General features: G+C 40.3%; 1 protein-coding gene across 1 annotated transcript in view; it reads left to right on the forward strand.

Moving 5' to 3' along the window:
* The window catches only part of PLEKHH1 (pleckstrin homology, MyTH4 and FERM domain containing H1), a 46,365-nt gene that overhangs the window by 9,466 nt on the left and 21,088 nt on the right, over positions 1-15,811 (forward strand). Inside the window, 8 exon segments of the mRNA XM_042866437.1 lie at positions 2,237-2,320; positions 4,245-4,326; positions 7,670-8,676; positions 10,993-11,122; positions 11,819-11,907; positions 12,292-12,442; positions 13,615-13,754; positions 14,687-14,797. Coding sequence (XP_042722371.1) covers positions 2,237-2,320; positions 4,245-4,326; positions 7,670-8,676; positions 10,993-11,122; positions 11,819-11,907; positions 12,292-12,442; positions 13,615-13,754; positions 14,687-14,797 — 1,794 coding nt within the window.

Consider the following 15,811-nt stretch of genomic DNA (forward strand, 5'->3'; position numbering starts at 1 on the left):
AAGAGTGATCAAAGTCTAGAAGCAGTCATTGCAATCAAAGATGAAAGGAATTTTGATTTACCCATAAATACAAGGTGTGATTAAATTAAAATAAATAAACAGAAGTTGGAAAAGCATTTCTGTTAGCAGAAATCTTTTTATTCCAGGAAAAAGAGGACAATTTCAGACAAATAACACTCTCTCTGAGTCAATGGTTTAATTTCAAAGCAGAATGAGATAGTGGGAGTTCTGGAAGTTCATTTGGTGCTGTAATGTTGCCATTCTATTTGCTTTCACCAGGTTGGGGAAAGCTGTAGAGTTCACAGTATTAATAAAAGGACACTGAGGTCATGTCTGCACCACACAATAGCATGGGACATAATGAATCCCTAGCTGCTCCTGGATATTTAGGCACAATAACTGCATCTGTGGGTGCTGTGCCTGAGCAAATTGGTTATGCTTGGAGATTGGGCTTAGTAAACTCTGTCACAATGCTGTCATAATGTTGCTAGTCTGGTTTAGGACCCTAAATGAAATACTGGTTTTGTACTTCACTGTGTGGTATAGCAATATTCTGAATCACTTGTCACTTGCTTCCTGAATTATTAGGGATTCAAAAGCATAACTATATGATGTTTATTCCGAGGGCTATAGTAAATCCACTGTATTTGTTTGATCATTTCAGATCAACAGTCACATATAATATTATGACTCTAGCAAAGACTGGCACCTGATAATTAGGAACACATACAGCTATGTTCAGAGAGAAAAAAAACTAAATAAATCCTCCTCTTGAAGCATGTGATTAGATTACTTTTATTTCATTGTGCTCTACTACAAATTTTATTGCTGCCCATAGTGTTGCCAGGGTCTGTTTTAAGGTCAGGAAGCTCATTTTTGAATAAAAGCATTTAAATGTGCAGCTATGGTGACTAAAAACATGCAGTGATTAAGAGTGATGCTAAGATGTGGCAACTTAATGAACTCCACATAAATACAGTAGTTCCAGTAACTGAACTTATGTTCTTCAGGGTTGGTTTTTTGTTTGTTTGTTTGTTTTTTTGTGGGTTTTTTTTTTTAAAAAACACCCCCCCCCCCCCAAAAGAAAAAAGAAAAAAAAGAAAAAAGACATTCACTTCTGTTTTCACAATTAGTGATATTTGTACACATCAGCAAATAAAAGAAAAGCTGACAACACCAACTGCTACCAGTAACTATTACTTTTTGTCCCTTTAAGGAAAGAATTTAAAGGCTGAATATATCACATAGATTACATTCCCACTCCCTACCATGCCTCTAGTACTAGTTTCTCCTTGTAGTCATTTAAACCACAATGTAAATAGGACGCCTTTCTATGACAGTGCTCGTGATGAACCCATAGAGGAGATCAACAGAAGGCTTCAGGTGACAATAGTGCCTATCTAGTGCCTTGCCGAAGAAATCCTCAGGAAAGGAGAAAAATGCAGCTGAGAAAACACACCTGCAGAAATAATGTAGCAATGCTGCTCAATCAGCTACTCGGGAGAAAAACGTTCATTGTACAAGTCAACTGTATTTCCATAGCACTGCTTTGTAGAATAAAAACTGCTTGCATCAATATGTAAACATACAGCTACTTCTACCAACAAAAAACATCCTGGCAGATCTCACTGTTTCAAGATCAGATTCTTAAGCTTTTAGATCTGTTTACTCATTTAATCTACTTTCTCAAAGAAAGTTACTAATACTGCACGTTACTAACAATTTGTTTGTGTGCTAGTTTCCATCTCATGTCTTTAATCGTTACCATACACAAGTACTTGCAGCAAATGAATTGCTTTTGCTTGCAAGAATTACACTGTTTTATGAATATCACGTACTGGCACTGCTTAATTCTTCATTAACCACAGCCAGCAGGGTGTATTTTGCAAGGTGGGGAGGTGAGAGGAAGGACACTACAGATGCTCAACACTGCAGAACCACTAAAACAGGAAAACTTGGAGACTACTTAAAACCATGGGAGAGGGGCAATCATTACGTAAGCTAGGCTTGCTATTCCACAACAGGCTCTTAAAATAATCCTGTGAATTTGACTCCAGGGACTACATAAGGTGACTTAAAGAACTTGATTTTCAGTGGTTAGCTAGACAGTAATGTCCAAACGGAGTTTTTAAGTTTTACATTTATAATAGGATTGTCAGTGAACAACTCATGCAGTAAACCACTGAGAAAACTGTCAGTTGTAACATCCTAATGCATAGAATTCTTTTTTACACAGAAACAGCTGAGGACTGAGGAAGCCAAAATCATTCAAGAGAAAGCTGCCAAGATTAAAGAGTGGGTAACATTTAAGCTGAAAGAGGTGAGTCTGCAGCCTGCTACCAAGTTTCAAGGCCTATGGGTAAATGCAGTGGCTGCATTGCCTGTATGCTCTTCTATAGGAACAATAGTCTGAAGACAGTCAGTCTGCCAGAGAGTCTTTCAGCCTTTTTTCTCCCCAGTGCACACATTCAACTACAGGAGTAGAGTTACCCCTCAGGGTTACTTTACTGATTTAGACAAACTATGAATGACTGCTAAGTCATTAGTGCCCAAACACAGGCTCTGTAGAATGTTATTACATCAACTAAACACAAATGGCTTTTCCACAGTTTTCCTCTACCTCCCTTCTTCTCTGAGGTTGCAGTTTCTGTGTTTCTTCCTGACAAAGCAGCTGTAACACAAACATTATCATTTGTTCTTCCGTAGTTTGCCATTCATGACACACTACATCCCTGTTGTCCTACCTAACATTCTTTCATACCTATGCTCTCATGTTCAACCATCCTGTAGACATACACCTTCAATTGGGTGCAATTCAATACTCTTTAGAGCAATGAAAAGGTAACGATGGTCATGCTCAGGTTTAAATATGCCTTAGTTGAGTCTATCCAGCCTTTCTTTTTCATTCTAATGGAAAGTCATTTCAGAACTTACACCAGAAGAAAAAAAAAAAAAACAACAAAAAAAACAACTTGTTGGAGTTGAAAGTAGTAGTCTTTGTGGACACTAGTTATACTGAGATATGATTCCGTAAACTCATTAGATTACCTCTGCAGTTGTGTGCTTGAGAACTTCGCTGCTTTTTTAATTCGGCTATATGAGGTAACTTAAGGGGCATCTACACTACTGACTGATACAACCTAAGGGAAACAAAGGGGTTGACTTAGAGTGAACTGCTGAGAATCCAGGACCATGCATTCACCTTGTGTCTTTATTAGCAATAAGATCATGCTGTGTGATGATCCTAGGTGCACACCATACATGTGTAAATGATAGGTGACTGAAGGACTTAATATCTACATTGCAAATGAAGTACTCTAGAAAGCAACACAAGTACAGTTTCAGCCTTAATTCAAAAATAATCAAAAATAAAGCCTCGTTGGGTGCACTATTGTGCTCAAGATTGTACACTGATATGCTTCAAGCAAAGACATTGATTGCCCTATGAAGCAATGAAACTGCCTCTGACAAATTCTCTACAATACCAGGCAAAGCATCATTAGAAATATCAATAGACATACACACAAAAATAAATAAATAAATGACTCACCCAGGTAGTGACAAAGCTCTCTGGCTATGGAACATCCTTTTTAAGGAAACAGCCTTCATCTAGGAGATGTTCTCCCTTTACAGGCTAGCCCTTAAAGGAGCCCAGGAAAGAAGGGAGAGTGGACCCTGGGTCCATCCCTTCTGGTCATGTGGGAAGCACACATAAATTGTTTGCACCTGTGCTTCCTGGGCCAGCCATACTCCATCACCAGGTGCTCAATCACCAGTTAAGGCCACGATCTAACGATTCCTTTACAGACATAAGGCAAAACTGCAAATGCATAACATTTTTTTTCCTTGGTCTTCTAGAGCAGGTGGGGATCTATGGTTACAATAGACATACACATACAGCAGATGGGGATCTATGTTTACACATAGAAGAAAAGTGCTGTTGATTGTCTCTTTCATAACAGTTATTTCTGAAATGGGAATAAGTGATAAACAACAGCAGAAAACAAAACTAAAAGATCTATCTGAGGGGTACAAATAGAATAGACAGGTGATTTGAGAAAGTGCAGGTAAGTGTAAGTAGTGCTGCTGAGGAGGAGGTGACTGGTAGAATTCACCTAATTTTTTCCATTTTCCTGTTCAGATACTTGAATGTAAGTGAAGTTGAAGACTTGTTCTGTGTAGAGGAACACAAGCACATACACATTATGCATTAATTTTCAGTTTTTTTTATTGTTGTTTCATAGCTTGAGCTAGAAAATTACCACCTGAAAAACTGTAATCAGAGGCTGACTGAGCAAATTGAAGCCCTTCAGGACACGTTGCAAGGTAATTGCATTCACCTGGTGTTGTAGCCTATTAACCATCTCAAGAGTAGAAGTCAGCCTTCCTGAGTTACATTCTTCACTTTGTCAGAAACAAACACATCACTGAGCAAGAAGTACAGTTGTTCTGTTTTTCAAAGGGTCTGTTTTTAAAATGGGAATAACATTGTTTAGCTGTCTTAAAATATTCTTCATTGGTTTTCCATGAAGGATTGAATGTAGACTCCCCATTTTGCCAATGAAGTAAACCACTGAGATCCTGAATTAAAAGCACTCTGTAGGAAAACATCAGTGGTGCAGAATAGAAACCTCTGAGGTATTTCACTTCACTTTCTCATGTGAAGCATCCTCATCTTCAGAGGCCGGCCTCCTCTGCTGACATTTGAATTGAGTAACTGAATACTGAGTGGGCCAAGGCAGCAGCTGTCCTATCTGGCTTTCTAAGCTCGGTTCTTTTTTGCTATTGGGTTGGGGTGAAATAAGCAGTTTATATTGCTTGCACTTTTGTGATTCCTGAAGGGAGGATAGATGGAGATCTTTGGTCTCCAGAATTTGAAATCAGCATATTTTGTTGCAACACATTTTAAAGAGGAGAATATTTCCAATTTTCTCCCTTTTTTCTTTCCCTTTTTCACTGTGCTTGGTTTGATCACCTAAGATGAGCCGATTTTCAGAACTTCATGGGGCATGCAGGCAGGGGGTACTTCTTTCCTGCAGAAATCTTTTTCTGGCATTCCCGTTACTCCACAAATAATAGGGCAAGATTCCTTCTAAATCCCACCGTGTTTCTAGCTAAATGCTTTATTGGCTGGGTTTTTCTCATCCCCTCTGGCTCTAGCTGTTTACAAAAAGTGAATGGCTGGTAAGCTGCGTTAATAATCTGGTATTAAGTGTTCCCTGTAGCCCAGTGCTCTGGGCAGTAAATAGTTCTACTCTATTCCCCACTGGTCTCACCGTGCCAGGCTAAATTCAGAGGCCCCTGCAGAGGGACAAATCTTTTTGCTTGCCATGCTAATACTAAGAGCTTTTCTGCTTCATCTACTGTCACATCTAGCAAGCTGCAAAACTATCAATTTTACTTAAAATGAATGGCTTTTTTCAGTCTAACAAAAATGCATGTCAGGCCTGTGTGTTAGGAATAGCTTTGTTAGCATCCAGTTTCTTGGGATCAGTTGCCAAGGTCAGAACAGCTCTGATTGTCTTTTTCTCAGCTGTATTTCTGAAAGTGGGCTTTGGCCTCTCCACAATTAACGGTGATTTATTCTGCTGTTTGTGCTTCCCTTTGTTACTTTGTGTCTTCAGCGTTTTTCTACTTCCTCTTAAATCTCTCTGGAGTTTAAACAATTCCTGTGGAGTTTGTTCAAGCAGTGCTTTTCGTAATATGTGGTGAATGTGACTCTGCACAGCTTTACGCAAATTATACAGCATGTTGTGGCTTGCTGCTTTTCAATAAGGCAGAATATAAATGCTAAGGTTAGTGAAAATCACTAAGTGATTAAGTGACCACATCCCATCTTGCAGGAAATTATGTATGTAGCTTAGCTAGACTTCCAGAAATTTCTAGTGGTCTAGAAAAGAGTAGTTGAGAAGATTAGACATGAAAAAAATGAAATAGGGTTTTATCACAACCAAAGATTAAAATGGCAAAGCTCTAGACTTCTAGATTAACAGAAACCAAACCAATCAACCAACCAACCCAAAAAAAAAAAAAACAAACAAAAAACCCACCACCAAAACATGGATGAGCCTGGCCTAGGGAGATCTGGGGAGTTTTTCTTCCCAATCTTCTTTCAGCTTTGCAGGAGTGTTGGCACAGATGCAGTGCGGAATACAGAATACCAGAATACATCCTGAGTTGAAGAGACCCACAAGGATCACTGAGTCCCTCTCATGATTCCTCGTAGGACCACCCAAACCCTCTGTCTGAGAGTGCTGTCCAAATGCTGCTTGAACTCTGGCAGGCTTTAGATCATTGCACTGGGGAGCATGTTCCAGTGCCTGAACACACTTTGGTGAAGAACCTTGTCCCCACCTGAGCCTCCCCTAACACAGCTCCATGCTGTTCTCTTGGGTCCTGTTGCTGTCACCAGAGAGAAGAAATCAGCACCTGCCCTTCCACTCCCATCATGAGAAAGCTGTAAGCTGCCATGAAGCCTCCCCTGATCTCCTCTTCAGGCATAGCTGCTCCTTGAGGTTTGTTGTCCCTGTTCTAACAGTACAGAAGAAAGACTGAACCTACAACATGGTTGTTTGTGGTGTTCTTTCTTAAGCTTAGTGCTAGAAAATAAAGGCCTGAGTTTATAGTATCCAGTGGAATACCACAGGAGCTTGCTATGGTGAGCAAGAGCCACAGAAAATTTGCAGGGCTTTAGCATAGGTTTCTTGGATAAATAATATCCTCTGCTACTCAAAGTTGTATCCACACTTTCTCATCCTCTAAAGTTCTCATTCAGTAGAAATGAATGGAAGGATTGAAGACAAAAGATCCACATTAACCAGTATTCCGGGCCACCTAGGTGGTTTTTGACAGAACATTGTGTAGACAGGTGCATTTCCTTCTTATGTCTGTCTTAAGAGCGGGGTTGGTCTCTTCTCACTGGTGACAGGTGATAGGATGAGGGGAAATGGATTCAAGTTGTGCCAGGGTAAGTTTAGGTTCGATATCAGGAAAAACTTATTTACTGAAAGGGCTGTTAAGACTGGAGTAGACTCCCCAGGGAGGTAGTTGAGTCACCATTCCTGGATGTGTTTAAAAATTGTTTGGATGTGGTGCTCAGGGACATGATTATGCAGAGGGTTATTAGTTAGGGTGGTATGGTTAGGTTGTGGTTGGACTTGATGATCTTGAAGGTCTTTTCCAACCTGAGCAATTCTAACACAAGAGACATGAATATGGATAAAAGTAAGAAATAAACAACTACTCTATTGGGTTAAACTGAAAGCTTGTCTAGGTCAGTATCTTGTCTTCTGGTTGACCAGGGAGAAAAAATAAACAACAATAAAAAGCAAGCAAACAAACAAAAAAACCTTTCTTTTGTGAATTTCAAACACACTGCCTTCTAATTTCATTAGGTGTCTCTCAGTTCCATTTCTGTAAGAAACTGTGATTAATCATTTAATCATTTCCTATTCATCTTTTCTGTACCATTCTAAATATTTAACACTCCTCTTGTAACTGTCCCTGTGGAAGAGAGATGGCTATAGTTCTGATTAGGTCAGAGCCTCTCCTCTAGCCTGTCTTGATATGGCTGCTGCTGAAATACAACTGGAACAAATTACATTAGCAAGAAACATTTTTGACGGTAAAGAATTTGAATGCCCTAACCATATATTCTGCTTCATCATAGATATGACCAGCATTCCTCCTTTGGAATCTCTTTGGAGCTGTAATTCTCTGAAGCCCAGAGCACCACAGGTCTCTTATCCTGAGAAGATTGACCAGAAATCTGGGCTCCTTGCACCTGCTTTCAGACAGGTGTGTCAGACAGGATTGACCAAACGTGTCCATTCAACAACAAACATAGTCCTGGCCAGTGATAACTTTACTGAGGAAGAAGAGGATAAATCTCTGCTTTCCCAGAACACACTGAAGCTCTTGACTGACCCATCAAGCTGGAATCTCTCCACAGAGAAAGACACGTTCTCAGCCATAAGCTCAAAACACAGTCTAGGGTGCTCTGATCCCACATCACTGGATCCTCCAGTCGTGCCTACAAAACTCCTAGGGGCTTTGACTTTCCCGTCATCTTTAGCAAGTAACCATAGCACTGTGAGCACCTTGAAACAAGTGACTTTGGACAGAGCCAGCTTCCCCGATGATTTGAATGCCAGGTTCCACTCCCACTGTTTGGATTCTTCTTTCTCAGGAGAAATAATGAGCATCTTTGAGGGCCATCTTCAAACTGCTGAGCCACCCCTAGTTGTGTCAGCATCTGCCGTTACAGCATGTTCCACCCGTCCAGAGAGAGAACATGGACTTAGCATAAGTATGACCTTTCCAAAAATACGAACTCCCAGTACACCAAGAGACAGTATCCAACTAGCCAAAAGACATTACAGTCAACCACAGTCAGGTACTAGTTCTTCCTGTCGTGTAATGAGCTTCGAGGCTAGCACCTTCCAGCCCATAAAAGATTCCTCAGTCTGTCACAGGCCAGTGGAGGAGACAGACATTGACGATGACGCAGTGCTGGAGAAGATGGAGACAGAAGGTGACTTGGTGAGGGAAGAAGCTGGAATGTGTGAGATTAACCACTTACCTACAGAACAGAGAGAAGTTGTGCGTTCTAAGGCTGGTGTCCTTGAACCAGGAGGTAAACCTCCCACACCACCTCTGCACAGATTTCCTTCCTGGGTAAGAAATGCAGGGACAACAGTCCAAGAGGTGTTGTTCATCTTTGAGAGGTGCCCAGTGGCTAACTAGAGCAGCTTTTGATATCAGACAACTGTTTCCTGGTGATATAGATTTCATTTCTGAACCACTTATTCTGACAGTTTCAATCATGGGGCATGTTACTTCCACTGATAGTTTTCTTATTCTTTTTACTTTATAAGAAAAAAACAGTCAAAGAAAAATAATAATCAAGATACAGACAGGAAAAAAAATGAAAGTCAAGAAATGTTGCATTGTGTATCATCCTTATGAGTCATCAAAACTTAATCCTTAGTTCTGTTGTCATGTTCTTACTATTTAGTTCAAATGGCTGTCCTCTTCCTAATCTGTCAATCCAACTGATACACTTGGTAAACAACAATATAATATCCTAGGAGATAATTCCATTCTTTTCAATTTGCTTTTTTAAAGGTGTTGGCAAACAAGTGGCTTATTGAAGGTGCAAATTGAAGGCGCAGTGTTATTTCTCATGTTTTATAATATTTTTACTATGAAATCTTAATTTTTGATCTTTGGATGTGTCCTTTATGATATCAGTTTAAATCCCAGTATAATGGCAACTGTTTTTCTGAAAGAACCTCTCTGTATTCAGTCCATATGGAACCATGTTGGGAACAAAACTTGACAGCATAGTCAAAGAAAAGTTTATGAGAAAATCCATTATTTTCTCTTCAGAACAGAGTCAGGGAAGTGTATTTTAGTATCATTATTAAATAGCAGACTAATCATTAAGTGACTTGGTTGAAGTGATAAAGCTTCTCCTCAGCTAGTTTACTGCTGAAACTGAGTGGAGTGGGTGGTGCCACAGGGTGCTGTGCTGCCATTCAGAAGGATCTTGACAGACTAAACAGCTAGGCTGAGAGGAACCTCTTGAAATTCAACAAAGGCAAGTGCAGAATCCTGCTCCCAGGAAGGAATAAAAAGGCTGGGGCTGACCTGCTGGAAAGCAGCTCTGCAGATACGGACCAGGACACCAGACTGCCGTGAGCCAGCAGCGTGCCCTTGTGGCCAAGAAGGTCAGTAGTATCCTAGGATGCATTAGGAAAAGCACTGACAGCAGGCTGAGGCAGATGATACCTACCTGGAGTACTGTGCTGTTGAAGTAAGTCCAGTAAAGAACTAATAAAATGCTTAAGGGACAGGAACGTCCCTCCTATGAGAAAAGGCTGAGGGACAAGGCTTGGAGGATCTTTCCAGTGTGCATAAATACCTGAAAAGAGAGTGCAAAGAAGGTGGATCCAAGCTCTTTGGTGCTCTTTTGTGATAGGACATGAGGCAGTGGGCACAAACCGAAACACAGAAGATTCAAAGATTGTCTGAACACTGAGAAGCAGCTCTTTTCTGTGCAGGTGATGGAGCACTGGCACAGGCTGCCCAGAGGTTGTGGGGTCTCCTCCTTGGAGATGTTCAGAAGCCACCTAGACTTGGGTTTGAGAACTGCCTTCTGGATGTTCCTGCTGGAACAGGAGTTGAGCCTGATGGACCCAGAGGTTCTTGCCAGTCTCAGCCACTCTCTGTGATTTTGTATCCTGAATAGGAAGTATGTAGGGAAAAAAATGCACGCATTTCACTAGAGACTGAATAACACTGCATAAATATAGAAATAATACTGAGCCTGTTACTTTTGTTTTTGGCATGCTTGACTCCTCAGTCATCAGGTACTGTAAGGTATATGCACGTGTGTTGCCTGACACTTGATAGTGACTGTACGTTATAAGGAGCAGCAGGAGGATCCAGATTTCCAGCTTTGATTCTATCAAATTTACACTGTCTTAGTTGGAACACTGCTTTTAGTTACAGGTTTAAGTTTCCTCCATTGAAAATAATTTGTGAAGCACTTGGAGATCTTTAGAACTGAAAGCTCTGTCTGTTGATGTAGCTAAGTCACAAGCTCATAAAGATCATTTTAAGTGTTTCCTTCGTTCCCTTATCAGAGAAGGGAAATCCTCTGCTGGTGGTGCTTCAATAAATTATCCTGTTTTAGAGCTGTTCTTGATTATTTTAATGCATTGTTTATAAAAGAAGAGGAAAAAAAAAACTATTCTAAGCTGAGACTTAGTTACTTATTTACAATTTTATGTATATGCTCCATTTTGCAATTGTCATCTCTAGCACTCTTGTCCACCAAGTCTGTTGTGATTCAGGGAATTACATGTATGCACATTTCCACTAACAGTCATTTATCCAACATCTGGTGGAATGGAACAATTTTTCTTGGAGAGCCATTCCTTCCTGACCAAAAAGGATATGTGATCCATGAGCACTTCTTTTTTGCAGGACTGGTGTTTTTGACTGACCATTGCTGTTCATGGTATTGTATTGTTCCAGGAGAGCCGAATCTATGCCGTGGCCAAGTCTGGCATGAGGATGTCTGAAGTGGCCACTGTGAATGACACTCCCAGCTGCTGTAAGTTCTAGACAAGATTCATTCTTAGAGAGCAATTACAGTGACAGCGTAGGAATCTGAACAACTGGCTATTTATACTTCTTCATTTACTTGCCTGTTTTCAAAGTAAATTTGATTTATCAGATAACCGTAACAGAGAAAGAAAGGGCAGTGACTGTTGCTGAATTTTTTAAGCCCATGTATTCAGTAACTTCTCCACAGGATTCTGTTATCTCTGTTTTACTGAAACTGTTCTGGCCCTGTGTGCCAGTGACATGCTTTTGGCCATGTGATTTCACCATTACTTGTCCCTGTTTGTGAGCCAGGGAAGGTAGCTATGAAAAAGTTCCCAGTGAAGCAGGGAACAAGTTGCCCCTTTTGGCTTTAACCTGTTCAGGATTGGTTTGCTCAACTGCCATCACACCATGGGGAGCATGGGGGGGCGGGGGGGGTAAGATGTCTTACAGGCTAAATGAAAGGAACATTGCAGCTGTCTCTGATAGTAGTATGTAACAAGTAATGCAACCTCTAGGCTTTCTGAGGCCAAACAGTCCAGGATGGCAGTCCTCCATTGTGTTCCAAGTGGCTACACAAGGTACAAACATGTGTACCTCTTCATTAAAATCTGTTTCATTTCACCAGATTGTATTTTTTGCTCTCTCTCTCTTTTTTTTTTTTTTTTTTTTTTTTTTTTGTTCTCTCTCTGAATTTTCCCAGTTTCAAATTTCTCATATTCAGCTTCTGGGACATTTACCTGTCTCATCTACAAAAACATCACAGTTCCAGTCTACACTACATTGAAGGGGGTAAGGAGTTATTTCAGTTTTCCCTCTTTTATGAAAAGCATGGGCCAGGGCTACCAATAGTTTGAGACAGAATGGATTGAAGCTGTGCAGAGAAGAAAAGAAAAATCAAAGAATGCTAAGGAGTGGAGATCAAAAGAATGTAGAAGGAACAGGAAATGATAAATTTATAAGGAAACAGAGAATGCTGCAGCAAGTTTTGGTACAGGAAGTTGCAACTTGAGCCATGATATTGTAGAAACCTAGCAGCGATAGTGGTTGTAGCCTAGAAAGTGAAAGGGTGAAAAATGAGGAGTCTTGGAACAGTATTAGTCAAAGCAATGTGAACAGGGATTGTCTTGGAGAAATTCCTCCCTTACTTGCTGACCATATAGGCCTGTTTTCCAGAAAGCCACACAGATCAGCAACGTGCCTTTCTTAGATGAGTCTTCAGGCTCCGATGATGACTGTGGCTCCCATGCCAGCTTCAGGAATTCTGCTGCTGGATCTGAAAACAGGAAAGCTAGTGTGCCAGGCAGCCCTCGTGCAACAAAAAGAGGTAAAGTGGGAGTTTTGCTACTGAGCAGCACATGTGTTCTCCCTACAAACTGTCCTGAACAACATCAGTGGCACACAGGCAAATGCAAGTTCTCACAGCATGCATGAAGACATCAACAGCTACTCAACAGAAACCTGTCCTCTTAGATGGATTTTGCTGCTAGCAGCTTTCTATCCAGACAGTTGCTAAACTAAGATGATGGTAAGGATTATTCCTCAAATTCATCATACAGTGGAGCATTGATAGCTTTTCACAGAATCACCAAAGTTGGAAGAGACCTCCAAGACCATCTAGTCCAACTATCCACATACCATCAACATTTCCCTACTAAACCATGTCCCTTAGTACAATACCTAAGTGCTTATTGAACACCTATCAGAACAGTGACTCAACCATCACCCTGGGCAGCCCATTCCAGTGCCTAACCACTGTTTTTGAGAAACTTTTCCTCGTATCCAACCTGAACCTCCCCTGGCACAACCTGAGGCCATCCCTTCTCATCTTGTCACTGTTACCTGCTAGAAAAGGCCAACCACTATCTTGCTACAACCTCCCTTTAAATAGTTGTAGAGTGCAACAGTTTCCTCTGGGCATTCTCCAGGCTAAACAATCTCAATTCCCTCAACTGCTCCTCATAAGTCTTGTCCTCTAGACCCCTCCCTTTTATGACTTCTCCTTGTAAGCAAGTTTATATTGACATGTTAAAGTTTTTTGTTGTTGTTGTTTGTTTGTTTTGCTTTGTTTTTTAAATCTGCCATTTACTGATAATTAATTGAAAAGTTTCTTACCTTTGAGAGGCACCAAGTAATTTGTGTCCTGGCTAGGGCAGTTTTCTGGAGAGGTTAAACTGGATCCTAGAGTAGAAAATTCTTTACAATTTGCAGTCAATAAAGTATAACCTCATTACGTGTGGTCTTAACATCTGTTGTGATGAGTAAGCAACGCCCACCAATGGTGAAACATTCACAGAAATCTTTTTTTCCCTACAAAAAGAACAGTCTCCGAAGTTTGGTTAGTGTGCTTTGAATTTCCATCTTCTGATATAACATGTTATTGAGCAAAGAAACTTCAATGTTGAACTCAAGGATTTTTCAAAAGTATGCAGTATCAAATACATGTTACACCTGTGCCTGCTTCTACCTAGCTATAATTCTTTCCTTTGTTTTTAACAGGTGTTTCTATGTCCTCAGTGAGCTCTGAAAGTGACTATGCTGTCCCTCCTGATGCCTATTCCTTGGATGGTGATTACTCAGAGCCAGAGCACAAGCTACAACGGACATCATCATATTCCAATGATGGTGGAATTTGCACTGTAAGAGAAAAGTATAAGCACTGAGGACTGTATTCCTTCCTGATGATCTATATTGTATTTTTGAAGCCATATTTTCCTTCAGTGACAGCCTTATACCTTTATGACTAAGCAAGTTTGGAAATTCAAAGGAAGAAAGGATAGTGACTTCTTCACTTAAACATCATGCTGTGGTGATTAGATATTTATAAATATCTAAAGGGAGTTGGATGTGGCCAGGCTCTTCTCAGTAGTGCGTAATGATAAGACAAATAGCAATGGCCTAAAATACAGGAAGTTCCATGCAAACACATAGAAGAACTTATTAATGGTATGAGTGATGGAGCACTGGAACAGGTTATTTAGGGAAGTTGTGGAGCCTCCTTCTATGGAAATATTCAAGATCCATCTTGATACCTATCTATGCAACCTATTTGAGGGATCTGAGTTAGCAGGGGGTTGGATTCAATGATGTCTTGAAGACCCTCCCAGCCTCTACTGTTCTGTGATTAAAATGGCTCACAGCTTTAGCAGTTCTAGTGAACTTGACTGGCCATTTAAAAGAGTTAAACAAATATCTTCAATGTGGAAAAAAACCCCAAAACAAACAGCTGATCTGTGCATTAGTTTCACAAAACTAAATCAAATACCCCACTAGTTTTACGTTTTTGTTGCCTTCTTTTAATGTTTTAATTAAAAATTAGAAGTAGTTTATTATGTATATATATTAATTATATATTTTATATGTGGCTCAGGCAAGTCAAACAGTTGGACACGTGGTGTAGGGCTTTTTTTCAAACTAAGTGAAGATCACTGACGTTGGATGGCTGCTAATTCCACCTGGCAGAGTAAAGAGGAATGTGAAGAAGATACAGTAAATGTCTGAGCTCAATTTTATGCTTTTCTTTGCATTTTGAAAGGTTCGTGGTAATCCTACTTTGCTCTCTTACCTCCAGGAACCCATGGAGAAATCAGGTTACTTGCTGAAAATGGGCAGCCAGGTGAAGATGTGGAAGAGACGATGGTTTGTACTAAGAAACAGACAAATCATGTACTATAAATCTCCGGTGAGTCACTTACTTAGAGATACTTACCTGTGTGAGGAAGCATAGAAGGAAGGCTGGCTGCAAAATTGCTTCCAGACAGCACTGGCACAATGTGCAGCTGTGGCTAAGCTTACCACCAAGCACCCTGTCAGAGAGTTATGTGTTTCACCCACATGTTCAACAATGGATTGTTTGCTCAGGCAGGAAATCTTCTTGGAGATGTAGCTTCTGGGAGATGGAGGGCTGTTCACAGATGCAGGTGTTTGATGCCTCTACTTGACTCCATATAGATGGCTAAAGAAGGCATACTGTTTGGTAAGGTTTAAGATGACAATAAAGGAAAATACCAGGAGAGCACAGTACTTACCAAGAAAATATATGGGGCTTTGAAGAGAGGAGGGGGGGAAAAAAAAAAAAAAAAAAAAAAAAAGCTATCACTGAAGGGAAAGCCAAGCTGTCTAATTTCACAGAGCCTTCCAAACTGATAAGAAAGTGTTAGGAAAGTAGGATACAATTTAAAAAAGATTTTCATATGGAATGTTTTCTCTTACAATAATTAATGAAACAATATCAAGAGAGCACGTGCATTCAAACTCTTTCAACTATTTTTATAACTTGGAAGCATCCTAAGTGAAGTTACCTTAGTTTAGGAATATTCCCCTTCCCTATTTTTTTCTCCTCTTGAACAAAGCTACACATAAGATAGGAATAAGAAGCTATTAAAAAAAAAAAAAAATAAAAAAAATAATAAAAAAAATTACCCTGTCCCAAAGGCAAGAACACAGTGAAAAGCTCCCAGAAGGAAATTTTCTCAGAAATGTTTTCCCCTTGACTACCAGTCCTTAAATGAGGTTATGGAGGGGTGGACCCTGGGTTCACTTCTTGTGGTCACAGAGGTGAATTGCTTTCAGCTGTGCTCCCAGGGCTCACCACTCTCTTCACCAGATGCTCCATCACTGATTCAGGCTGTGCTCAAACAGTTCCCAGACAGTCAGAAACACTGATAAAATATATTTCCAACTTTTTTTCTCCATC

Source organism: Lagopus leucura, unplaced genomic scaffold, assembly GCF_019238085.1.
Source record: "Lagopus leucura isolate 7727_CA_CO unplaced genomic scaffold, USGS_WTPT01 Super-Scaffold_1, whole genome shotgun sequence".
In the NCBI taxonomy this organism is placed as follows: domain Eukaryota; kingdom Metazoa; phylum Chordata; class Aves; order Galliformes; family Phasianidae; genus Lagopus; species Lagopus leucura.